Below are 27,756 nucleotides of genomic sequence, written 5' to 3' on the forward strand. Positions count from 1 at the left end.
GGTATGAGTTAAGAGCAGCAAGAAAACAAAACTAACTTTGGACAAACAAGCCATCGTTTGTTTAACATATAAATCACGGTTTACCATTGTGTGCAAACCAAGCTCCTAAATGCATGTGGTACCTCAATGCAAACAATATTAGTTGCTCAGGCTTGAGAAGTTACTCCTGACTCCAAGGTCAACATTTTTGGCTACCATTTCCATAAAGAAAATAATGTGGTACTAGGCAACCAATGTTTTTGTTTTCTTTTGTTTTGTTAGCATCATTATAAAATGGGCTAATGAACAGCATAGTTAGCTACATCAGTCTGATGAACAAAGCTATGTGGTTCAATACAGCAAAATGAGAGAGAAAATGCATGTATCATGTGATTATGACCTTATGTCACTTGACTCTAATGGTAGATTACACACACCAATTTCAAAGCAGAAAATTCAAAAGGCTGTTGGTGGTATCCAAAAATCATTTTTGCAATTAGCAAACATACGAACATGAAACCAGGTAAACAACTTGGAGTCCTATTAGGAGTCATATTTCTGGAGCTTCAAATTAATGACGACATAAGAGATGGCCTTTCTACCTTATTCTTTAATAATATTTATTTGTGTGCATTAACATTCTACTAATTATCCCTTAATCTGCTGTAAACATTGAAGGAACAAGAACAAGCTGTGGCATTCAGACAGATGAAATGAAGGGAAGGGTTGCTTTGCCAATCTTGGCTACGTTTTTACAACTTACATTTTAGGCATTAATGGCTCTTAGTTTATGTCCTGTTTATATAGATTTAGTAAAGTTTTAGAAAATGTAAACACTATTTTATTAGCTCTGTATCATTCCCTGTGCTTTCTCCATCTCCACTTCCACCTCTCTCTCTCTTGCATACACACAATATAAAATACAGTATAGAGGAAGCAGAAACATTAGCTAAGGTGGATGGACACAGAACACCAACAATATATAAAAAAAGAGTTGATACAGTATGCCTACCACTGCTTTATGCTCTGCATTGCAGAAACTCATCTGAATTAAGTTTGGTAGAGGTATTGCGTATACCAATAAATGCCTCAGATTTGGCCTCAGCACCGTTGAAGCCCAAATAAATTCTGTCTCTCTGGCTGGGTTTGTCTCACTTTCACTATTTGGGATTGACTACCCTCTCTCCAATACCTTTTAAAAGATCAATTGAAAACAGTAGCGATAGCATCAGCAGCAGAAGTGGTATATATTGAAGGTAGCTTATCACTGTTGACTTACTGAGACTGGTTGCCAGGGTGATTTAATTTTAGCTGAAACAATTTAGATCATGATGCAAATGAAAAGTAAAAAGGCTTGATTCATATCACCAATTAAAATTAAAATTTAATCTTTAAAAAACCCACAAACTGTATTCCCATAGTTATCATGTAATACAAAAGATGCCAGAACATATTTTTTGTTTCATTCATCTTCAACTATTTAAAAAGCTCCAGTATTCTGCTTGGTCCTAAGTCACCCATCTAAGTGTTAAAGGACTGACTCTTTAACTTTGATATAATCACTGTTGCAAGGAATTAAATTTAAGGCTATACCTTGGTTTTTCCCCATAAATTGAATCAAGATTCTTGTCACAATTTATTTTTCTAGCATGGGAGAGTGCACAAGATCATACCTCCTACTGTCAGGATGCTGTCAGCAGCTCCTGGCTTGTTGCCCAGGAAAGTATAAAAATGAGGAAAAGTTTATTACCGTTCTTTTTTATTTATAGAGCCTCTTGTATAATGGTGTCCTGAGTGAATCTCCACCCCAGCCTCCCATCTCTCCCACTTCCTCAATTGCCATTCTCATTGTCTCTTCCACGGGTACTTCTACATGCCCTCTGTCTTTCAGCTCTTTGCTCTCCTACTTTTAAGGCTCGCCAGGTTCTGGGAGTTGGAGTCTGCAATGCTTTCTAATGACAACATGTCAGCTGGGTGTTGTTCCATCTGTCCCATCATTTCCCAGATTTCCCCCTCATCTGCCTCTGAGCTGCTACCTTCCTCAAACCCCTATGGTAAATCTATACTGTCTTCCTCTTCTTCCTCCCTGGAAGGGTCAGGATGGAGAGGCAGTCTCCACCATTCCTCCTCTGCCCAGTCCCTGATACCTACACTGCCTGATCACACGTGTGGTGCCCACATCAGCTTTTTTCCAAATCACTGTACTTCACTCTCACTTCCAGTGTCACTACAGATATAGTCTGTACACCTTTCCTGCTTAATCTTGTTATGATTCTATCTGCAAAGTAATCTGGGAAGTAACTTTACTTCTGAGTCCTTTGTAGGATTTGAAGTATCTATATACACTCACATTTTTCCCATCTCTTTAGTCTCAACTAGGCAACTTTCAACATCTTCCCTTACCTTCTGTATTGTGCCATTTGACTTACTGTTACGGTTGTCACTCAACACAGATGTGCAACTGCAGCATCACAGCTGCCCACTTTGGAATAAATATTCTCCATAGCTGCAGCCATTTGACTATCACTTCCCCAGTACAATGGCAGCCTTTGTTGTTAGAGATGCTAGGGTTTTGGTACAAGTTTCAGGGAGTCATAATACCGGCCTCAGAGAAGAGGTAAGTATTAGGAGTTCCAAATTTGGAGCAAGTAAACATGTGTAAGAGACAGTGCTATTGTAGGGGACAGACCTCACTTTGTTATCCACATGTTCATTGGCTACTCTGCACAGAGCCTAAGGTGGTAGAATGTATATATTCATATGTTCTCTCTGAGATAGGAGGGTGTGCCATTATGTTCCTGCCTCCTGCCCAAAAACACTTTCAGTATTCCCTGTTTGACTGCACTGATTCATGCTGGTACATAAATGTCATTTATCATGACACATACCTAGTAAAATATTGATTTTTCAAATGCCTATTCCTTACCATGCAGTGTTACATCTTGCTAGTTTGTTCATGCACTGAATTAGAATTGAGTCCAGTTTGCTCCCACTGGTTAAGATATAAAATTGTTTGGGAGATGCCAACAGCTGAAGTGTAGAGAAACAGTTATGTAAAACAAAACCAACCAACCAACCTTAGCTTATAACAGAACCCATCTTCCTGGAAAACGTAGGCAGATAAAGACCTTTCCCAAGCACGCAGTGAAACTAAATTAAAGAAATGTTATGAGTTGAAATCATATGGCAGCAATCATGTTTCATGATTGAGAGATAATCTCCAAGCATCTGACATTGTGGGAATACAAGATGGAGATTTGAGGATCTAGAGTCAAATTAATAATTTAGGACGATTGATCTTGGCATTTCAGCTTTAGTTTATTGATTGCATTAGTTACATTGCCTCATGTTTTTCTGTATCATTTATATCCTGTAATTTGTTTTGTATTTGTTTTCTCTATGCACCAAAAGTTCACTAAGAATTCAATCGAACAGAACTCAACTCATTTTTATCAAAAGAGAGGTTGTGTGTGTGTGTGTGTGTGTGTGTGTATTTAGCTATACATCTGTCTATATATTCTCTCTCTCTCTTTCTATATATATATATATATATACTCACAGACAGAGATTGTGTGTGTGTGTGATACATTTCATTGTTCAGCTCAAGATAATACTGAGACGTTTGTGCTCTTTAATGATTGTTTTGATCATCAATTTTCTTATTTATATGTCACTGAAGGTTAGAACAGTTTATTACGGAGAGAAAATACAAGAAACAAATTTATGACATTGGTTTCTTTTTAAAAATAAAACATTATCATATGTTAGGAAATGCATTGATCCTTAGCCATACAGGTGTATTCAGATGTCCCATTATTTTAAAACCTGGGATTTTGAAGTTTATTTATCTCATTTGTACTCCAAGCCCCAAGGAGCTGATGGCAATTTGTATGCCCTCCACAACTTTGAGATATGGGTATGTCAGGGAACTGACATCGGAGCGAGAGGCGAAGGGGAGGCTCCCAGATGATGCTGGCGAAGGACCCAGCAGCAGGGGGAGAAACAGCTCAGTAGAGGGGGAAGCCAATCAGCACAACACCGGGGATAAAGGGAGGCAGACGGGGGGAAGTGGAGAGAGGGCTTCAGGACTCTTCACTGGACATCAGTGAGGAGAGCCCAGGTCCTCCGCTACCCACGCCTTCCCAGCGCAGAAGACTCCCGCGCAGTGAGAGGAGGAGGAGACTGGGTGTCAAACAACTTTTATGTTGGAAGAGGTTCAAGAAACACCCACTGACGGATTCTGCCAGTGACTGAGGCAGCCACCATGAGCAGGGGCTGTGCAGTCAGAAAGTTTTAACAAGGCAAATTAACCGAGAAAGGCACCAGTTTACGCACGAGTAACTCATACCCATTACAGGTTAGGTTGAGACTTGTCCAGTGATTTTCATGGTTAACAAATAAAATTAATAAATTATCCAATGCTGGTTCTGAGGCAGTGATGATCTTGAATTTGAATCAATAGTTTGGTATTCTGTTCATATTGAAAAATATTTTAAAAACTTTTACAAGTTCCTTGTTCCTTCATACAACTACTTGACCAGATCCACTTTATTTAATTTATGCAGAAGGTTTTAAATAACAGCTGACTTTGACATTAATCAAATAAAATAGACTTGATTATGTTTGGTCAGCTGTGTCTTATGATTTAAATATTTGATTTAATTATATTTAATCTATTGTTATTGCAAGCCCTTGCCAAGGACAGAAAATCCCTCTAGTTTACACTGCTTCACTGCTTAAATCAAGAATCTTGATACACGTGTGAGGCATAGAATTCTACTTAGCATGCACCCACTCACTCTGAATTAATCTAGGAAAAAACACCACCCCGTTTCCCATTCTCTTCGGGCCTATTTATATAATCAGTTATTGAGAGATAACCCACAAACTCACTTCAACCTGTATTTTGTGATTTGCAGGTTAAATGGTGTTGAAAGAGTGTCAACTGTTTACTCACTTTTTTTACATCCAAGAATTAGCTATCAGTATCCCTACTTTTATCTCTAGGTAGCTGCATTGCAGAGGCCTCAAGACAGATACCACAATGAGTAAATAAGGTCAGATGGTGAGCAAATGGGGGCAGCTAAAAACATTTTTTTCTATGTACAGTAGATGGGACTTTGTCTAAGGAGAACTATTTTGAGACAAACATATGCGTCTTATTCACTGAGTAATAGGCCTTTCCTTTACAGTGGTACCTCTGGTTACGTACTTAATTCGTTCCGCAGGTCCGTTCTTAACCTGAAGCACCACTTTAGCTAATGGGGCCTCCTGCTGCTGCCGCACAATTTCTGTTCTCATCCTGAAGCAAAGTTCTTAACCCGAGGTACTGTTTCTGGGTTAGCGGAGTCTGTAACCTGAAGCGTATGTAACCTGAAGCGTATGTAACCCGAGGTACCACTGTACTTACTAACCCCAGTGAGCATTTCACATCACCAATTAAGATGCACTGGAAGACTATGGAAGGAAATGCACATGGGGGAGATGGGGGGGACGGTGCTTAGGGTGTATTAAGTGGTAACTACATCTCATCAAAAAGGGACGCGGGTGGCGCTCTGGGTTAAACCACACGGCCAATAAAGCGAGATGAGGAACACCACTTTAAGTACGTACTATATGTTATTGTGTTTGTGATATACTGGCATTAGCAAAGAGATTAAGCTGTGAATATAAGGTAAAGGTAAAGGGACCCCTGCAGGAGCAGAGACCGAGCAACGGGAGCTCACCCCGTCGCTGGGATTCGAACCACCGACCTTCTGATCAGCAAGGCCTAGGCTCTGTGGTTTAACCCACAGCGCCACCGGCGTCCCCCAGGGCAACATACATGGTCCTTTATTCCTCTTATCCTCATACCAAACCTGTGAGGTAACTTGGGCTGAGAGATAATGCAGGGCCCCCAAGTCACCCAGTGAATAATAATAAGAATTAATAATAATTTTATTATTTATATGCTGCCCATCTGACTGGGTTGCCCCAGCCTCTCTGGGTGGTTCCCAATAGAATATCAGAAACACAACATAACATCAAACATTAACAACTTCTCTATACATGCAGTTCATGACTGCCTGGCTGAGAGTATTATTCCTAGCGAGGAAGCTATGAAATGAACACCGAAAATAATATATATATATATATAATTAAGATGACAAATGATGAAAAATGAACATTTACAATGGACTGTTTTGGATTTGTTTGGGGTTACTCAAGAACACCAGGAAAATGTCTCTGCTTGGAAATTTGACTTTGCAGGAAATTACAAACTATTGACTCAGGAATGTGTCTGCATGTTGTATATAAAAAGATACTGAAAATGCCCCGAATGTGTATTTGGTATTGCTGAGAAAACTAATGAATTTCTCTTCATTATCTTTAATGCGTCACAGCACAAATGTGAAATTAAATGAAATAATAATAATAGACATTAAACAAGTAAACACTTCTTCTGCCAGTGATCTCTTGTTGTTTTGTTAACTGTATAAACAGTTATAAATTCACAGTAGATTGAGTTGCCCTTCTCAGTGACCTTCTCAGGGACAGGGTTCAACATCCTGTTTGGAGCAGAGAATTACGGCCAACCAAAATGAACTCCCACCTATTTTTGTATGAAGTGGACGGTAACTATTCTGTAGCGTCCTCAGATTCCCCATGGTTTTTATGTATTTTAACTTTCAGTTTAAGTATTGTGTTAAAAATGCAAACGGCTTTGAGGTCAGACAATTGGAGAGTAAGGCAGTATACATAACTGTAATTTTAAGTTTTTTTAAAAAAAGGTAAAGGACCCCTGACAGTTAAGTCTAACTACTATTGTCTATGCTTTGGTAACTTCAAGGTTAGATTACTGCAATGCATTATACATAGGGCTGCCTCTGAAGACGGTTCGGAAACTTCAACTAGTGCAGAATTCAGCAGCCAGGTTACTCACCGCAGCAAGAATGTTTGAGCATATTACACCAATCCTGGTCCGACTGCACTGGCTACCAATTACCATATTTTTCGCCCTACAAGACACACTTTTTCCCCTCCAAAAATGAAGGGGAAATGTGTGTGCGTCTTATCAGGCGAATGCAGGCTCCTTGGCTTCAGTGATAGCAACGCGAAGCCTCCGAAGCCTGCGCTCCGGAGGCTTCGCGTTGCTTCCGCTGAAGCCAGGAGAGTCTGCTCTTTGAGGCTGGCGGTGGGGGAAAGCTGCACCACCACTGCTTCAAGTAGAAAGAGCTTGTCTACCTGTCAGAGAGAAGGATTGTACACCTTTCCCCTGCCCCACAAGCTTTTCATGGTTGGTGCAATCGAAGGGAGGAATCCATTGCCATGCTTAGTCATACAAAGTTTAATAACGACAATAATGATGATGATAATGCTTTTCTTAGCTTTCCGTTGGCATAAACAACTTTGCTTGTCAGATGAAATTATTCCCCCCTCCCCTCTCTGCTCTGTTCTGGGGCTTTTCCTGACCCTCCAGAGCTGATTTGGGGAAGGCAGAGCATTCTATAACTCTTTAAGAAAGCTCTTAGTTATTTAGGGCACCACTCAAAATATTTCTGAATTTTGTTTTGTTTTATTTTATTGCCCATGTACTTTGTAAAATCTCCATACTACTAGCTGCTACTGTCACAGTTAGCTTTGTTAGATTTTTTTTTCTTCATAAGTTGGGTATATTCATCATTTATAGAAACCATAAATAAATTCAGTGGCTAAAGCTTCAGTGGAGCTGGACCAGTTTACGACAGAGCCAGAGCAATTTGTAGTAATGATAGATTACTAGCCATAATTTTAATTTGTAACTGCAGGGTTACTAGAAATATGAGTTACCTGCTGATGCACTGAGCTATGATTACAACATGAAAAAGGCAACAATATCAAAACCCAGAATTTGAAATTTCTGTCAGAGAACACAAAGAAAGTGCTTTTCTTTCATAATCAAATCAATCAGATTTTATTTGTACATTTCAAAATGCCTGTGTGGAAATAATACAAATCATTCCATCCATAAAATGTACCATTGACAGGCACAATTGCAAATTAGTTAGGGCACCTCCTACTACCTGAAAATGGGTCACATTAGCAGATAGCGACAGAAGAACAAAATAGTAGGAGCAATCTTCATCTTCTAAAGGTTGAGGATTAGTTACAGCCATTGTAGTCACTTAAGTTAATAAGTTCTCACATGTGAAGTTACATTATCCACTTTCCTATCTATTGTAGGATCCAGCAAGGCTACATCAATATCCTGAGGAAATGTAGTTTTCTATTTTAAGAAGACTTTTCTTGCATGGCAGGATATTATCTTCATTCAGCATGTTTACAATTATAGCACGAATTTGTGTCTGCTTGTGCAAGTCTGGAAACCGTTGCCCTGGTCACTTTAAAGCTTAGCTTATTGATTCCAAGATAAAAGTCTTATTTTTGATATGGTTGGTAATTTGTGATTTCTTCACTTTTTCTTCATTCATGTGGAATTATAGGGAAAGATATGAAGCAGACAAGAGAAATGTCTGCTACTGCTTTTAACACTTTCAGGGTCCATTTTTGCCTGATTTGCTCAAAATGTTCAAATCACTTCAGGCTAAATGTGATCAATGCATAGTCCCCTATGCAGAATACTGAAAGACAAAGAGGGAACAATTTTTTCAGGCAGGCCATTGGTAGTGCTATTTCATGTGATGCTTATGAAATCTCTGACTGTAATAAATGTTTGTAGACAACATTTAAACCATGGTTTACAAGAGTGATCCTAGGCTTGCCCTATGATTGCAGGCTCCCTTTTCCTCTTTCAGGATGGATGCAAGGAGTGTGGAAGCTTTCACTTTTGATTAGCTGCAGTTTGTTCTGCTACCGAAACCCAGCACACTGTGATTAATCTTAACTATGGTTTGATTGAAACAAGCCAACTTCAAACCATGGGTTCTGAAACTAGCTTTTTTCAAGAAACTATAGTTAAGATTGGGGACGCAGGTGGCACTGTGGGTTAAACCACAGAGCCTAGTGCTTGCTGATCAGAAGGTCAGCGGTTCGAATCCCTGTGACGGGGTGAGCTCCCGTTGCTTGGTCCCTGCTCCTGCCAACCTAGCAGTTCGAAAGCATGTCAAAGTGCAAGTAGATAAATAGGTACCGCTCTGGCGGGAAGGTAAACGGCGTTTCCGTGCGCTGCTCTGGTTCACCAGAAGCGGCTTAGTCATGCTGGCCACATGACCCAGAAGCTGTACGCCGGCTCCCTCGGCCAATAAAGCAAGATGAGCGCCGCAACCCCAGAGTCGGTCACGACTGGACCTAATGGTCAGGGGTCCCTTTACCTTTATAGTTAAGATTAAACATGATGTAAGGTTCATGCGGGACGCGGGTGGCGCTGTGGGTAAAACCTCAGTGCCTAGGACTTGCTGATCGTAAGGTTGGCGGTTCGAATCCCCGCGGCGGAGTGAGCTCCCGTCGTTCGGTCCCAGCTCCTGCCCACCTAGCAGTTCAAAAGCACCCCTAAGTGCAAGTAGATAAATAGGTACCGCTTTATAGCAGGAAGGTAAACGGTGTTTCCGTGTGCGGCACTGGTGCTGGCTCACCAGTTGCAGCTTCTTCACGCTGGCCACGTGACCTGGAAGTGTCTTCGGACGGCGCTGGCTCCCGGCCTCTTGAGCGAGATGAGCGTGCAACCCTAGAGTCGGTCACAACTGGCCTGTACGGGCAGGGGTACCTTTACCTTTACCTTTTAAGGTTCATGCATAATATTATGCTGCAGTTAATTGACATAAGGAGCAGAAGCTTTATAGAAATACGAATTTTGAAGGATAGCTGTTTCAGATCACATGTTGGTTTGGGAAGTGCAAATGGATAGGTTTGCATTGGAATCTGAACAAATTTCTGCCCCAATCCTACCTGTAATCCAAATTATGTTTCAAAAAGAGTGCTTGCTTTTAGGTGGATCCAAACAAAAGTAGGGGGGAAAGAGGGGAAACTCCAGATGCTAAAAATGAGATTTATTCTATGTCTGACTCCTTTTAAAAAACAGAAGTACACACACGTGCACTCACACACACAATATACATGGAACAGTGAGCATAAACTGTCATCTTGTATGATATGGTTTCATAATCTCAACCTAAATGAATACAAAGCAAAAGTTATTGAGTTACCTTTCTTTTGTAAGCAAAACAAAAAGCTAAAAGAAGTTAAATGTACAGTATACATTTTCTTGAAGAGAATTAAAAACAGTGCATCGGAAAACAATACAACTAAAAATTGTGAGATTAGTTTTCCAAACAAATGTAGCTACACATGTTATGTGTGTGTGTGTGTGTGTGTTGCAGGTTATCTATCTTTTCATGACTAGACCTTTCTATCAGCTAGCTTGGTAGTCATTGTTTTTCAAATAACCAGAGAAATTTCTATGTTAACATTTCTAACTTTCCTACTATAAGCAAGATTGTGTCTAACTGAGCTTTGAGCATTGTCAAACCCTATTAATCATTTCAGAAGATAAATTCCACCAATCTCAAAGGAAACAAATCTACACAAATTCTGTATTGCCTGCTAACCATACGATTAATAGAACTGTAGAAACTCGTAAATTAGAAATGAAAAGCGACTGTTGCGACTGTTAAGACTTCTACGCCATGTAGATATATGACTATGGATTCTGGCATTATAACACATCCATTGCAATCCACACACTATCTACTTCAAAGTAGCCTCTTTAACTACAGTGGAGTAAGTAGCTTCTGACAATTTACTTGTCCTTCTTTAAAACATTCTGAAAAAGATGCTGATACCCATGAACCAAACTGTGATCCTCAAAAGGTTGTTCACCATTTCACTTAAAAAGTAAGTGACAAGTTTGTAGATACTCATTCAGGAATGAAACTCATTCAGCCGTATCAAATGCTACCTGACATTGTGTGTTTTCATAATTCTGTATAAGAGAATCTCCTGTTTTGTGAGTGTGTGTAGCATCAGAGTTGTTAATTCATTGTCAGCAAGACCTTTCTCCTTGCTGGAAAATATATCCTCCTCCATCACCTCTTAATTAAAGCTACTACCTTCTTTGGGCAAAAGCCTAAAGGTAAAGGTAAAGGGACCCCTGACCATTAGGCCCAGTCGTGACCGACTCTGGGGTTGCAGCGCTCATCTCGCTTTATTGGCCGAGGGAGCCGGTGTACAGCTTCCAGGTCATGTGGCCAGCATGACTAAGCCGCTTCTGGCGAACCAGAGCAGCACACGGAAACACCGTTTACCTTCCCGCCGGAGCGGTACCTATTTATCTACTTGCACTTTGACATGCTTTCGAACTGCTAGGTTGGCAGGAGCAGGGACCGAGCAACGGGAGCTCACCCCATTGCGGGGATTCAAACCGTCGACCTTCTGATCGGCAAGTCCTAGGCTCTGTGGTTTAACCCACAGTGCCATGCGTCTTGCACAACAAAAGACAAGCAACTGATAAGCATCCAGCAGGCCACAGAACATGGCTGGTGTGTTCAGCTCAGTGCAACATGAGTTGCTCAAGCCTTGTTTACAATAAATGTACAGTAGGGAATACAGACGAACATCCAGAAAATTTTAATTTGGGAGCATTTGGCATGCTGTTTCAGCATTTCTAGCCCCTGCAGCTTGGAGATGTTAGAGCTGAAGGAACCAGCCAATTTCTTTGTGAAAGCATGAGGTTTTGTTTAATAAATTGCCTTTAATATGTAGTAATTGAAAGGAAGGAAAAACAGCATTAGGTGATCAGCACGGTTACTGGTTCATATCACTTACATTCCAGTGATAGCAATGAGGTTTCTAGGTAGGCCTCCTTCAGGAGGGCACTTTGGAAGCGAAGAAGCCCCTCAGAAAAGTCTTTGCATCTGGTTGCCACCTGCTGCACTTAAAACCCAGAGACAGGCTTCAGACTATGATCACAGCAAATGGGCAGATGACTGTAGGGAAAGTCAGTCCAACAAATATCTGTGTTCTAAGTCAATGGAGGACTTCAAAGTGCTTTGAATTGAATTCAGAAACTTCCCGGGAGCCACTGGAGTTGTTTCAATGCAGGCATGATATGTATTTGCCAAATCCCAGGTCCAAATCCTACTGCAGTGTTCTGTATTGGTGCAGTTTTAAAGGCAGTTCAACTTCAAAAACACTCAAAATAATTTTGCAGTAGTCCAACCTTGAGGTTAGGCATGCATGGGTACACATGGCCAGCCTATCTTGGTCCAGGGGGAGGTTGCAGTCAGTGCATCAACACTAGGAGGTAGAAGGTCCCTCATGCCGCTGCGGCTGAAGAGTACAATAACACTCCTAGACTGCATACCTAATTGACTGACTGTGTATATCTTGATCATGCTTTCAGAATATGACTTTTCTGGTCTTGTTAACCACTTTTGTCCAGATCTTTCTTAGCTCTTTATCCATTTTTCTGAAGTACCCGTGATTTCCTCTTCATTGTCACACAAGATGCCCACGAACATATTGTAGAGAATGTGTCCAAGAACCACTCTCCACATCCATACCTTGCTGCTCATACACACTCTACTAGTGAATGAGGCCATCCCCATCACTCCACCAAACATCAAGCAAAATAAAGGCCCTCTGTAGGGTTGAGCAGTTGCCTGCTGTCAGTTCCCTGTGCGTGGCGGGCAAATGATCCTGCAAAAGGGATTATCCTTGCTGTTCTTTTTCCCCACTCCCCCTTGTAAAAAAAATAAAAAGCCCTCCTCTGCCCACTTCTTCTCCATGTGGCTGGAGGCACATGGTCAGACCAATGAAGTAACCTCCATCACTTTTTCTTCCACCTCCCTGCCTGCCCCCCACATGATAAATCAATGAAACCCCTTCCTGGGGCAAAGCAAGAAGAGGCAACTAGATTGGCAGATGCCACAGAAATGCCAATAAGAGCCTTGGTGGGCATCATGGCAGCTGTGAGCACAGGGTTGGTGACCTCTGGCACAGAGGATGATTCGTAGCCATATATATTCACAGCTTAATCCCTTTGCTAATGCCAGTAGATCACAAACACAATAACATACAGTACTTAAAGTGCTGTTCCTTTGCTAATTAGCCATCTTATATTGACTTTCAGACTTGCAGTAAATATTGTTGTTGACCCAAGAACTGGGATATTCACATTAATCTAGCAATCCTTAGTGGTTGAAGGGTTTGCATTGATTCTTTGATGGTGATACAGAGTTTCCCTACCAACTACAGCTTTCCAGTTCACTTCAGTCTTGAATACTGCACACCACTTAGCTGAAATAAACGGAGAACCTTTCTCATGTAAGAACACTGTATATAATAATAATAATAATAATAATAATAATAATAATAATAATAATTTTTATTTATATCCTGCCCTCCCCAGCCGAGGCTGGGCTCAGGGCGGCTAACAACAATCAAAATAATCCAACGTTCTAAAAACATTTCATTATAAAACTTAATTAAAATCAAATTGATGGCAACTATTAAGCAAAATTCTGTGCAGATTGCCAGAGGAGGGGGTCAGGCTGCGCCCTGACCAAAGGCCTGGTGGAACAGCTCTGTCTTACAGGCCCTGCGGAAAGATGTCAAGTCCCGCAGGGCCCTAGTCTCTTGTGACAGAGCGTTGATTGGAAGAGCACATGGGTCTCTAGAATAGGGATTTTGGCTGTGATTAACATTGTAGTACTTACTGCACATGTCTGCTCAGAAGTTTTGTTTACTTCCCAGAAATAGGATTTCATCCTTAGCTTGGCAGTGTAGTGTTGTGAACAACATTTTTACTATCGGACCAAAATGCATCATCATCGTCATCATTATTTTGTCTTAAGATGTCTTTCAGTATTAAAATCCTGTGATTCTGCAACTTGTATATATGTATACAGGTTAAATTCACCATTTTGGCCAGCAATAAAATTTAATGCTATCCACATTCTACTTAAATAGAAAGCTATCCCAAAGCAATGAAGTGGCGTGTTTCTGAGGCATGCAGACACATAAAAGAACACTTCTTTTTTATATAAAAAGGAAAAAGAGTTTGTCTAGATCATTTTCAAAGAAAACAATTTGACGCAAATTAAAATTATCTAAAGCTGCATAAATATGTGTACCACCCACAAGAGTGTGAGAAGAGCAGTGCCTTATACGCCACGACAGATTGTCTCTGTTTTCATGCCCTGCTTTGAACTTTGAGCTAATTTTTGCAAATGCCTGGGAGCCTGACTTAGGGGAGCAAGAAGTCAGTTTTCTTAGGAAAGGGTCAACAATGCTGTGTTCATAAATGGCTCCTATAGTTTATTGTAGGATGAGGGAGGTAATCAAATGAGAATGACATTGTAGTCCCAGTAAAATTGATAATTTAACAGCACTCTATGGAAATTATGTTCATGTTTTGAAACCTGATAGTTAATGTTAAATGGTGACAAACATTTTGCCATCGAAATCACATAGTGAATATATGCATGCCTTATTGACAGTTATATAAATGTTTAGAATTGAAATGTAAGACCAGAGTGCTCACACGCTGTACAGCCCCAGCAGCTAATGCACTGTGTATTCATCAAAAATATGTATCTTCAAATATTTTAAAAGCAGGAAAGATCCCCGAAGCACTTAGAAAATAACAAGGCATTGGACATAAACTAACATCTCGGTTATGAATGCTATAACACTTCACTGTGCAACTTGGTTAACAGCTGATTTCTTTATGTGTTCAGTGTTGTAATGTTGTAAGTAGCCATTATATAGCATTTTAAGTATACAGTGGTACCTCGGGTTAAGAACTTAATTCGTTCCGGAGGTACGTTCTTAACCTGAGGTACCAGGGCCTCCCACTGCCGCTGTGCTGTGGGATTTCTGTTCTCATCCTGAGGTAAAGTTCTTAACCTGAGGTACTACTTCTGGGCTAGCGGAGTCTGTAACCTGAAGCATCTGTAACCCGAGGTACCACTGTACTTATAAAAATATATTTATTTGAAATTGGCCCTACTGAAGAAATAAGTCCATTCATCTCATTTATTTATTTAACATATGTGTATTTTGCCCTGTAACCAAGTTCCGCCTTGCTTCCATTCTAGGCGTTGTTATAATGGGTGTTTCTATGGACACAAAAGCCAAAGTGGCTCCTCAAATGCTTCCTCCATGAATGTACATTGATTAAGCCAGTGTTTTTCAACCACTGTTCCGCGGCACACTAGTGTGCCGTGAGATGTTGCCTGGTGTGCCGTGGGAAAAATGGAAAAATTCAAAAGATTTTTTAAAAATAAAAATGTCAAATTTTCGCCCACTAGGCGGGCGCCGGACTGTGTCCACCCTATTTTCCATCCGTCCTGGGTGGGGATCAGATCAGATGAGAACGGATAGGCGGTCTGCTCTCATCCGATTCCCCATAGAGAGCAGCGGGGCTCTGACATCTCCCTCTCCGCACACAGTGGTGGTGTGCCTCGTGATTTTTTTCATGAAACAAGTGTGCCTTTGCCCCAAAAAGGTTGAAAAACACTGGATTAAGCCATCAGACCAAGGATAGCAAGCCTTGTGTTAACCAGTGGGATGAGCCTATCCCCCCCCCCCCAGGATATGTGCTCTCTTATTTTAGATTTCAATGTAAGTGTAAGGCTACTCAGAACTTCAAAATGTGGGCCCATTTGGACCCAACCGTCTCTTATGTGAAAATGAGGCCTTCTGCTGACTGGGGCCCTGGGCCTCTGCCCAAAGTACTGTCCAGGTGGCACCACTGACCCTTTACTGCTAGTCTGTGCTGTGTGACAGCTGAAAGGATTGCAGTGCCAAAGGGAGCTACTGGGCAGGTTTCAATATAAAGGAGCAGAGTATTCATGTGCCTCTCTGCCAGCGCTGCAAGTCACTGCCCCACAACAGCAGTCTGTGTTTATATGTTGTGCTATAGCTCTCATAGAATCAATTCTACAGAAATATATAGCTCTTGTAGCAACATATCCTATTTTAGCTCTAAAGTTTATAATTGCTTCAAGCTATTCCATTTACATTAAATATAAGGTACCACAGGGTGCTACTAAATATTGAAGAGTTAGGACACTAAAGCAAAACATTTGAATTTATAGCAAGAATTTTTTTTATTAGGACATCGAAGTCTGACTCGAATACATTTGTGCAACATACACACTCACACTTTGAGAGGAGAGCATTGATGTTTAACAAGAACAAATTAAAATAAAATAAAATGTTTGGACATAATACAAAGTACGCTAATCGCATCCTCCTCAGTGTATTTTTATTTGTGATTTATAATTTAAAAGCCCAGTCTTTGCTGCTCATGAGTGCTTGTTTGTGTTTGGGTAATTCAAAGGAACATGGAGAAGTTCTCCATGTTTTAGGTTGTCAAGAGTGTTGAGGGTTGTTAGGAGACCACCATTCCCCTCAAAGATCTACAATTCTCAATTAACAGTCACTCCTTCTTCCCAGGGAACTCTGGAAATTGTAGCTCTGTGAGGGGGATAGGGATCTCCCAACAAACCTTTGCACTCTTAAACAATAGTTCCCAGTGTTCTTTGGAGGGTTCTTTGTTTAAAGTGGAATGATTCTGCTTTAAATGTATGATTCTGCTTTAAATGTATCTTGGGGCCCCAATTTAGCCACTATCATGCACTCGCATGATTGATGCTACCCCATCAAAAAGTACTTGTCTGTGGTTCAGTTGAGTGTAGTCAGTATTACATTTAATAGGTGTTTGCTACATGCAGCAGCCCATGCGTATATATCTATGTGCCACCTGCACAGCTACCCAAGCTGGGGACTGCTGGTGTGTCAACAGTGCACATCTGTAGGCCAGCACATCTGGGGTTTTTTTAAAAAATGTGATGTTGGCCATGTGGTTTTTAGCACTTATGTGACCTAAATGAAACCATTAAGTAATCTTCAACTATACAATTATAAAAAATACAGAAATACACGAAAAAATTCCTCCCCACCCCCTACCAGTGCCCTTTCAAAACGAATCTAAAAGCATTATGGCAGGTCCTAAAGTGCTTTGAAGCTAGTTCCATCACATTCTGTTTTTGCGTTTGTGAGTGATAGAAAAGGTCATCTGCAAATTAGTTTAAAATTCCCACAGCTAAATGAAGGAATAAGAATACAAAGCTTTTAGTTAGATCTTTGACAACAAATCCTATATGTGTCCCTTAGATCCCATTTTAATTACCATAGAATTGAGAGCCCCACCTCAACCCTACTTTAACCAGCATGGCCATAACGTTAGCTATAGACAAAACTCAATTTTGTTTTGCTTCTTTTTTAAAATGTGAATGACACTGCTACAGATCTTCAGTGAGAAAGTTCATGATGATCTGGAAGATATTAAGAAGCATCTTTAAGTTATTGAAGTATCAATATGATTAGTTCTTTGCAGAAAGGACGATAACTGTCACTTTCATAAAGTTTTATATATTTTCTCCTTTAATGCTTTTCCTTTTATTTCTTACTCTTTTGATAGATGGCAGTTAAGAAATTTGCTTGAGATGATGAAATATAACCATATATTACAGTATCATTACTTTAAACATAATCTGTTTTTTTCGCACAAATAACTGGGACGTCAAAAAGTCCCACGAACCAAACCTGCTGTGTTTCTGCTTCATGTTTAATGTTCTTTGCTTCCCTTCCTCCCTCTCTCCTGCTTTCTTTTTCAAATGCATTTAACCTTAAAATAGGTAACTTCGACAGAGAGTAATGGATATTCTATGTCAGGTCAATTTATGAAATGGGTTTTGCTGTTCTATCAGCCCCTTGCTACCTGCAAAAATAATTATTGTTATTAGTTTGCATTCATGTATTCTCTTTCATTCCAAATAATTCAGCCTACTTACAAACTGTGGGGTATGCAGCAAGAAGCCACTTTTCTCACCATTAGCGACCCATGCTTTCTCTGGTTAAACAGCAGTGGTACATCTTTTAACGCTTTGGGAAATGAAAATGAAGATAATAGTTTCTAAGTGACACTGTATGCTAGGATTTAACGCAGGTACAATATGACTATTGAATAGTAATTCAGCTTGTACACAGAAGCTAATGACTAAAGTTAATGGTCAGCTAATTTCCAGGTCACTTGCACCAGAAATATTTCATGCTTACTGGAGGCTACAGAATATAAAACTGTCTCATACTGAGTTAGACCATTGGTCTGCAAAGCCTCTACTCTGACCAATGGCAGCTCTCCAAAGATCTTTCCCAAGTTTTTAACTGGAGACGCTGTGACTTTTGTATTCAAAGTATGTGTTGTAACACTGAGTTATGGCTCCTCTCCTAGTGTGGGGTGGATGAAATACAGACACTCGTTTCCTGAAGTCTTTGAAAATATACATAGTATTTCATCCCTCAAATACCAACTCTTAGGAGTGTTTTAAACTCAGTTTCTTGGCTCACTGCCTGAGGATTGCTACTAAACATTTCCCTTCTCCTGCAAGACCCTTGGAAAGTTACAACTTCGTATTGATCTAACAAGTGTGGACCTTGGGGTTGAAGCCAATGGCAAGGGAAAAAGTTGAGGTCAATTTATAAGACTTATTGCAAAGACAACGGTGACTTCTTTTGTCACCTTCCTTGGTGCGCTATTACTGCTAGGTGTGTGAGAGAGATGGGGAAAACTTGCAGGTCTGCAGTTGCAGGCTGTCAGTCTAACAACCTGGAATAAAGAACATTAGTCTCTGTGGCTTGGGGAGTATGCACAAAGGCCTAATGCATGGCAAACTTTGCACTCACATAACAGCCCCTGCTCGCACTGGCGGAGGAAGAGGAGTGGGGGGGGAGGGCACCGCCCCCAGCAGCACGATCCTGGCAGGGTGCCATCGTGGCTGCCCCCCACATACTGGGCGACACACCCCTGCAGGTGCCGTGCCATGCACCCAGGACATGCGCCCTGCCCCCACCTGCTCTCCGCCCCCCGGGGCCGGAGCATGAAGCTCCACCACTGCCTGCTCGCTCCTCTTTTGCACATGAAAGGAGATGCTTGAAAGCTTCCTCTATTGGTTTTAAATAAGGTGCACCTTCCTGTTAAATCCAAACTGGCAGAACGGCAGTTTATTCTAACTGTTCAAGAAAACGAGAAACAAGCTGTTGCTTCGGCTACTGGTTTGTCAGCCCACCTGCACTGCCTGCAGAAAAGACTGTGACATACCTTCAGCGTTTACAAATATTTTCGTGATGATAATCAGTGTTAACACTGCACCCTCTGTTTTATCCTTGGCACATTTCAAACTTTTGTTAATAAGTAGCATCCACATGCAGAGGATGGTTGATCTCGGACTCAATTTGTTCTGGCACTCATGTTCAGCACCAGAATCTGCTTTCTTTTCTAGGGCTGACCCCCCAGAATATTTGAATGGTATTTTATAAAAGTGAAGTTGCTCCAGGCATGCTTAGAGTACTTTGATCACCACCAAATGACTGGCAGGGTATTTTCTCCACTCTCTCTCTCTCTCTCTCTACACACACACACAGGCATAGAGCATTAGGGATCAGGGATTCTTTTCAAGGCAGATGGCAAGGCTTCCGCAAAGGTCTGAGCCTTCTGTTTGCCCTTCTGATGGTTTTAAAAAATAATTACTCAAGTATGAGTAATCTGTGAGCATTTATTCAGTCCGCTTATGAAGCTGCTTCCATTTTAAGACAGTCAACAGTGCTAAATGGTCAATGCTAAGGCTACTTGCTGTGCCCATTTGGATTTCTGCTGAGGAGACAGTAGCAAGAACCAATTAAACCCTATCTTTGTGGACAATAAAATAGGTTCAACATTCACCTTAATGTTTTCCCTTATCAATTATGAGATGAAAAAGAAAGTTAGTGTTTCCCCGCAAACATATACCTCCCTGATCTATTTCACTGACTTCTAATTATTGAATTATATAGTTTAGTAACAGCAAAGCAATTGCTACTGGGGAAAAAAAAATCTACTCAGCAGCTGGTGAGCTTGTCTTTTTCAATTTTTCTACTTTCAGGATGAGCTAGAGGTTTGGATAATATTTATAATTCTGATGAAGCACTTAGTAGATTTTTAATAACCCTTCAATGGGGAAAACCTGGCATATTCTGCAACACTGTCACAGCTGTCAGCATTATTTTTTGCCAGACTGGGTGATTTCCAAGGGCTAATTCAGGCCTTCCCATTGCCCCCATAATATACAGTGTGTGTATATGTGGTGTTTAAATAATTTCCACCTGGGAGAATTATAGAACACGTTTCAGAGACCATTACATATTATATTGGAAAATGGGGAATTAATGTCTAGAAATGGCATTCCTATGTGACGCTATAGGCACATGATGTGTCTATGGGAAAATAAAGTCATTTGGTAGTTTTGCTACTCTTCCCTTTTGGGGTACATTTATTTTAGCTTTGTTGGGATTGTTTTGCTACCTTATCTACGAAACAGCAATTTCACCTGAATGTAGATTGAATTTTTTCCCTGAAATATAAAGGGTAACTCTCTAAAAAGAGGAACAGGTGGCACCAGCTTTTTCTTAAAGAAAATTTGTGTGCTTGCCTGTACATGGTTACTAGCTTAAGTAACCATCCTTTGTAAGACTATAGTCATATGTTGGCTTCAGAAGACTTATTTTGGGGGAATTCTCAAAGCTACCCAATGGAAATGACTATCCCAGCTTGATATGTTGCAGTTCATTGCAGGGGGAGAGGGGGTTTTCACTATTTGCTTTAGGTGTAAAAATGTCTAAAGCTGACACTGAGGAATGGTTATGGGATTTGCTGTGCAACAAAATGAATATCACATCCACATGGAAAATATTTACAGAGAGCAAAACTTTTTTTATTTTAAAAATGCCTTTGTTCTATATACTTATTCAAACAGAGCAAAGGGAAATGCCACTTTCCTTTTATCTGTTATACCAATGCAAACTCTGGACGAAGGTCTTATCAAAGATAGCGAGTTCTTTTTAAACTCATTCCTTTCTTAACAAACAGAACTTCAGCAGAACTAAAATATATAATAGTAACTGAGAATTTATATTAAAATGATAAGACCTACATACCGTACTTTATATCCAGGGTAAGAGCATCATTAGAATTCATTTCAACGTCTCTCTTTTTGCCCTTTCCCCTAAATATGAAATTCTCCTTATGACTTCCCAGCTAGCATTTGTTATTTCAAAAAACTGTAATCCAACCCTGGGCTGGATTAATGACAGAGCATTTTCTTAAAACATAAGCATGTAAATTAAAGTAAACAGATGTTCAGACACTCCATCTGTGCATCCTGTAACCCACAGGAGGCACAAGCATACTTACTGCCCATCTGTTAAGGTGGCTTGTTCTCCATTCAGTACTTTGTCACAGGTGCCAGTCAGTCTTGCGTTAGACTGGCAGGCTGTTGAACACTAAGATTGCCATTTGGGGTGGGGGGTTTGTCCTGCCTACTGTACACTGAGATATGTGGCATTAGACACATTTTTAATATACACAGTTCCTTGATTATTCGTTTTTTAAAAAAAGGTTGCCTGAAACTTCTAGTGATGAGTCATTAAAGATATATTGCAATGAATACTTATAAAACCGGGGGGTGGGGAGGAGTTTAATAGGACAATTCACAACTCCAAGGCCATCTTTCAATCATTTTGTCTCAGTATGGTCCAACAGTATCAAAGAAATGGAATGAATTGTGGAGGGCAGACAAATGTTGACATCCCTTATTTTGTGGCCTGTCCATGGTTAGGGAGAATATGTGGGATTGTCAAAATGAAACTGTACATTGTAAGGTAGGTTGGAAAGAAAACAGAATTAGAAGGTACTAGTTTGGAAAAATAGATTGTGATGCCCATAACTGATGGGATTCAATCTTGCCTTCTTATTTAGATTTATTGTCGTAGCATCTCCCAGAACCATCACTAAGTCTGGATTCTTAAACCAAATCTAGTGATGTGCAAAATCAGTTCCTTTATTTCCATAGATAATTCTGCTTTTTCTCTTGTTTCTCCCTTACACTTGGCACAAAGGGGGGGGGGTAGGCATGGACCCTGTTATTTTCTTAATGTTTGCTCCTGGAGACTAAAAAAACAGCCCACACATACTGAAAACATACTAGCCTGTAGTTGCCTCTGGCAACATATGCACAAGGACCAATGTTTGAATTTTTATTTCTTTCATACAGGCCTCAGTTGTATGCGACACTAGCATGTCAGTGCTTCATTTTGTGGTGAAAAACGTACATTGGGTGGGACTTAATCAGTGAATGAGGGTGAGGGGTTGAAAATGCTTCTCCCCTCCCAAATTGGGTACCTTATGCAATCTACAGTAATGCTTCATGATGAAGCAGGCCCTGTATATCACTGAAGAAATGTCAGAATCATAAGACTAGAGAGATGAAGTGGGGAACCAGTTATTTTTATTATAGTTAATGGAAAGCATGTGTGTGCAGAATGCATCAATTTTAACACAATAATTTCTTATTGCCTTTTTCAATTATTGCATTTTCTTTGAGAAAGTCAAAAATTAGAGCCAATAATCCATTGTGATATTTGAATTTTATTTCTTAAGTGCCAGGAGCAAAGAGCACAGGGGGTTATATATTCAGTACTAGTATTTGTAAAAAATTTAAAGAGTGTCCCAAAAAACAATTCCTTCTATATATGGTTGGGAGACATAATCCACCAGAATGTTCTGCAGAAGCCCAATTGAAATGAAATTACTGCTCAGGAAATTGTACTGGTGGTGTTGGTGTTGGTGTTGTTTTTTTGTTTTCTGCTGTGTTGGAGGGAAACTTTAAATACTGGTAACTGTAATCTCAGGCTGGATCTAGACACATCAAAGAAGTGGTTCAGTTAAACATGTTGTGAACTCATACAGGGAAATCCAGTTGGGAAGGACAGGACTCCACAGCGCCATTTGGTGTCTCAGTCTTATATCGCATATACAATGCATATAAAACACTTTTTCTTTACCAATCTAGCTGAGTTCACTGTGGGTGCCTAAAGTAACCCAAACATTTTTTTAAAAAAATAAATAAAAGCTTGATATAATTTATTGATATGATTTCTGTTACTATTTATCAAGCATCTGTAACATACAGAATGTGGTCCACAGAAAGTGTACCTGCTCTCTACAAACCTCATTTATGTTTCTTTAGAAAGCATCACATTGGCTTCATGCATTCAGACACACTTGCGCAAGGAGGGGGGAAACTCCTGTATAACAAATGATGATGGAAGACAGCACATAATTCCCTATGAACAGCCTCAAAGAATATCCACATAATTCTCTTCAATAATATGGATGAGAATGAGAGATGTGGGGAGGAGGGATCTAAAGGAGAGAGATTCTTTGTTATACCTGAATATATAGACTGGCTTACCTTATTCTTCCAAACTTCTGTATTTGTTCTGAATACTGTCATTTGTGATTTGCTTTTGATGCTGTTTCAAAAAAGAAGAAGAAAAGTCTAGTTTGCCAGCTATTTTCTGGAATGCTGGGATCAGCATCTTTAAAAACGTTAACAAAAAGTCTAAAAAGAAAATTCATTCTGGGGTCAAAATATGCCTTGAGGTTATTTGCCTCACATTGTTTTGAGGCAGTGAACAAATGCGAAGGAAAAGGCAGCATTCAGAGAGATATGCCTGTAGGAGAACAAGATTGTGGCATTCTTCCTAATTGGATTTGCTTTTACTTCCTGAGGACAGATCCCCTCTGTTTTAGGTTATACTTCACAAGACACATTCAGTATTTGCAGCCTAGTTCTCCAGGCTGATTGGACATGGAGTCCCTCTGTTTGAGCCTTGAACCTGGGAATTGGAGAGGGTGGGAGGCGGACAGGATAAATGCATGCATCCCTGATTCCTCCAGCAATTTAGTATCGTCCAAATATTATATCTTACGCATTAGGGTTTTTGAATAAGAAAAACGAGTCAAAAACGTTATGGCTTTTATTTTTATTTTTTAAAAACCACCAACTTTATTTATATCAAGCACTTTAGAAAGAAAAAGAACATATATGCTTGGTTCCCAGCCTTTAGAAGTGTCTGAAAGCACTTCTATCAGAATTGCTTATTTGGAGTACTGGAGGTGGGAGGAGAGAGAGTCATGTACAGGAAATGAACAGTTTGTAATGATTTTTCCTTGGGGCTCTCTATCATCCACATGTCCTTTCTCCATACAAGAAGTCCTTCCCTTGAAAGCGCTGTAATTGGAAAAGAGTAGTTCAAAATGGTTAAAGGCATGTTTTCTGCTATGTAATCAGCATCATTCTTCTTTACCGCAGATAACAGCTGCCGGAGGACATCTGAAATTTACCGTTTCATATGACCTCACAGGGGAAGAGGATGCTGCAGAAGCAATGCTGCAGTCTGATGTCATCATAGAGGTAGAGTATTGCTTCCCCGTCTCTTGAAACGCTCATTGAAAGGATGGGTTGCTAGTGGCACACAGTCAGCAGACCTCCTACGGCTAAAAGAAGAAGCTAGTAATAAGACCCTTCCCTAAGATGCTTACATTCCGATCTAAATTTTGTTGGTGGGGAAGACAAGCAGTGAAGGAGAAGAAAGGGGGATGAGTCAAAGAGCAACAGGATGGATATATGTAAATGAAGCTGCATATCCTTAGTTTTTGTTTGGGGTGATGAAGACTAAAACCCTCTCAAGGGCTGCATTTCTTTGGAGAAAGGAATTGAAAGCCACATACCCCAAAATGACCAGGGCCAAGAGAGAGAGAGAGAGACCAACCAACTGTGGGAACACAGTTCACACTCACCCACAGTTCACACAAATCAAATATGTGTTTGCGTGTTCAGACCCAGAAACCTCTCTCCTAAATAAAGACACATTTGACTCAAATTTTAGTTTTGGTTTTTGGCAGAATTTAGGCCACAACTTTATTGATTACAGAAAAGTGAGTGGTTGCATAGGCTCTGGTTCAGCTAGCTCCCTACACCCTTGCAGGTAGCACTGACCCAGAGCTCTATCATAGGTTAGTCAAGGGTGAACACCTGAGGAAGGTGAAAAGCCTGTGAGCAGACTCTATTCACTCCCCAGATGCTCCCCTGGACTCAGGCACAGGCGCAACCCCTTTTCGGGGGTTGGCCAAACCAAGTTGAGTCCCTGGATTCCTTTAACGAATACCCTTCACATAGGGATGGCGAGACCGTTCTCCCATCCCTATCACATGAACCAGTGCCTATCCACAACCTTACAAGTTGTGACGAATTGCTATGTGGCAGGCGAAACCCAAATGGGGAAATTCCTGCCATGCCCCTGTCCCAACAACAGACAACACGCAACGGTATAGCAAGGTCAATCGCAAAAGGCCCTAAAATTAGGGAGAGGTGGCTGGGTGTTCCGATGCACGAGCAGAAAGAGGAAGCTCTGGGTCACGTGCATGGGTATATATAGGTCCCTTGATCCATTTAGACTGCGCCCCATTGGCCATATTGAAACCCAGCATCAAGGGACCTACCACTCGGGTGTTGTGGCTATCCAAAGGACCCACCCAAAACCAAGAGGCCAGTCTCCAGATCTCACCGCATCACGTGCTCTCTTGGAGGGAGGATATGATTTAATATAACATACACATTGCACATCATATTAATGTAACCACACACCTTTAACATGCAAACACAATTGCACATTGAGCGTGACACACACACACACAAATAGCCCACTGTATAGTGCCAGTCATCTGTTTCTGGATCATCTGAGCAGTAGAATGGGATTGTCAGGAGGGGCGCTTGAAACTCTTGTCCTGCAAGATTTCTTCCCCTTCCCCTCTGGTCAAGCTGATTGGGGAAACAGCTAAGCAGCAGCAGCAAATAAGAGGATGCTCCTTAGATTCCTGCATTGCAGGGGGCTGGACTAGAAGACCCTTGGGATCCCTTCCAACACTACGATACAGTACTATGATTCCTTTGGGAGCTGCAGCTTCAAGGTTCTCTACATCTTGAGTTGGTGGCTCCCAATGGAACCATTGCCCCCCAAAGTGAGATAACCCTTCATGAAGCTTTAAGCTTTAAGCTGAAAGGGGAGGTGCAGGGAGCATTCGAATCTCCTTTGATACTGGCAACATACTACCCATCTCCCCATTCAACTGCCTCTTGAAGCAGCATTTTTGCAACCCCATTTGGACTGCCACCAAATCAGGGAGGGCAGACCCTAAGAGAGACTGACACACTGTTCAGAACAGCTATGGCCACTGCTTCCCCACCTTTGGCTTAACTTAATGGTAATAAATATCACAGGAGATGTAATCTAGTGCAGAGCTAGGCATCCTTAGGTACCATTAGCAGTGTGTAGGATGATGCTCAAAGACTTGCCATGAATTTATTTCATTATTAAGTTCATCCCAAAGGAGCACAGAGCAGCGATGTAATTATGAAGAAAGATAATTACAAAAAAGGGCCCATTTTTTTCAGTGAAAAATGCTTCTGGATAAGTTGTTTAGGATCGTAGTCTAAATAGAATAATTAAGCTGACTGGGATATGCACTGTGTAGGCAGGTTGCACTATTTTATTGCTGCATTTATTTCTATTGTATAGTTGATAATGGGCAGCATAATTCTAGAATTTTCCCCCATGAAAATGCAAAGCTGTGACATCACTTACCAACATATTATCAAAATTTTGCATGCATTACCTTGTTCCATCATTATCCAGATTTCCACACCAGTGAAAATATCAAATTCCAGAGAGTGCATCACATGTATGAAAATTGCCTTGTAGCATATGCCAAAGTGCTGTGCTCTCTATAAATATGTGGCATTGTGTGTCACTTCTTTAAAATGTTTTCATCCTTAACATTTATAATAATTACTAGGGAAGTGGCTTGAGAATCAGCACGTCGCAGGAGGGAATTCACTTGAACCCATTTGAAGAGCACACTGAAGAAGTGTTGTTGAAGCACGACTTATTTCTGCTGCATGGCACTGACTATCCGGTCAGCAAAAGGGAATTCATGTCTGTGTTGGCAAATATAAAGAGTCTCCTTATAAGAGCCACATACAGCTATGGGATGAATGCCATCTACAGGTAATCATTGAAACAGCATTTGGTTCTGTCTGCAGTTCTATTAAGCAGGTTGATCATCGTTTTCCCCAGCAGCATCTTCATTAAATTAAGCTGGAAAACAATTGAGCTTGGACACAGATTTCTATTTTATTAAGAGCCCCAATAAACTTTGGTTTATTCTGAATCCTCCCTATTTCCCCCTCTGATTTAGATGAGATTCTTAAATTACTGGGACTAGATGACCCTCGGGGTCTTTTCTGGTTCTATGATTCTATGAAACTATTGGATCATGCTTCCTTTCACTACTGTACTTGCCCATCCTGTTGTGATGCACTCACCTGTGTCAAAAACCCCTATTGCTAGGGCAGCCCACTGTACTAAATGTGCTAAACCTAACTTCCTAAATATGCTAAAGCTAAGATCTGGCAATCTTTCACACTGAATACAGTTTCCTTACCATTTCACGTCTCCTTGACTTTACACAGCCGTTGTTTGTTCTGTTTCTTTGTTCACCCCACCTGAGTCTTTAACTGCTGCATCTCTTCAACCTTGAGTCATCTCAAGGTCTTTGATCTCTGTCAGCTCAGCCTGTGCTCCGCGTTTTTCTTTTGTACCTGGAACTTGCTTTTCAAACACTTACGCTGTTTGAACTCTTCCTTATCTTTCAAATTCCTCCTCAGAAATAATGCAGTTTCAGACCTGTTCTACCTCTTGACCTTATTCCGTAACTAGCTGTAAGCTATAAGCCTGTAAATACAGCCAGCTTGAAACCTCATGCAAGGCAAATCATCCCGAACTGACAAACCCAAGCAGTGCAAGGAAGAATCCTTGGAATACTACCTGACGTTGCCCAAAGAGTTGCAATGAGTG

The 27,756-nt window shown here is 40.7% G+C and overlaps 1 protein-coding gene across 13 annotated transcripts in view; it reads left to right on the top strand.

Moving 5' to 3' along the window:
- Positions 1 to 27,756, top strand: part of LAMA2 (laminin subunit alpha 2) — a 365,130-nt gene that overhangs the window by 165,591 nt on the left and 171,783 nt on the right. For all 13 annotated transcript variants that reach the window (XM_083498017.1, XM_083498006.1, XM_083498008.1 and 10 more), the window contains exons 13-14: positions 24,153 to 24,254; positions 26,696 to 26,907. In XM_083498017.1, coding sequence (XP_083354143.1) covers positions 24,153 to 24,254; positions 26,696 to 26,907 — 314 coding nt within the window. The remainder of the gene's footprint in view (positions 1 to 24,152; positions 24,255 to 26,695; positions 26,908 to 27,756) is intronic.

Source organism: Podarcis liolepis (genome assembly GCF_965112155.1).
Source record: "Podarcis liolepis genome assembly, chromosome: 3".
Taxonomy (NCBI): domain Eukaryota; kingdom Metazoa; phylum Chordata; class Lepidosauria; order Squamata; family Lacertidae; genus Podarcis; species Podarcis liolepis.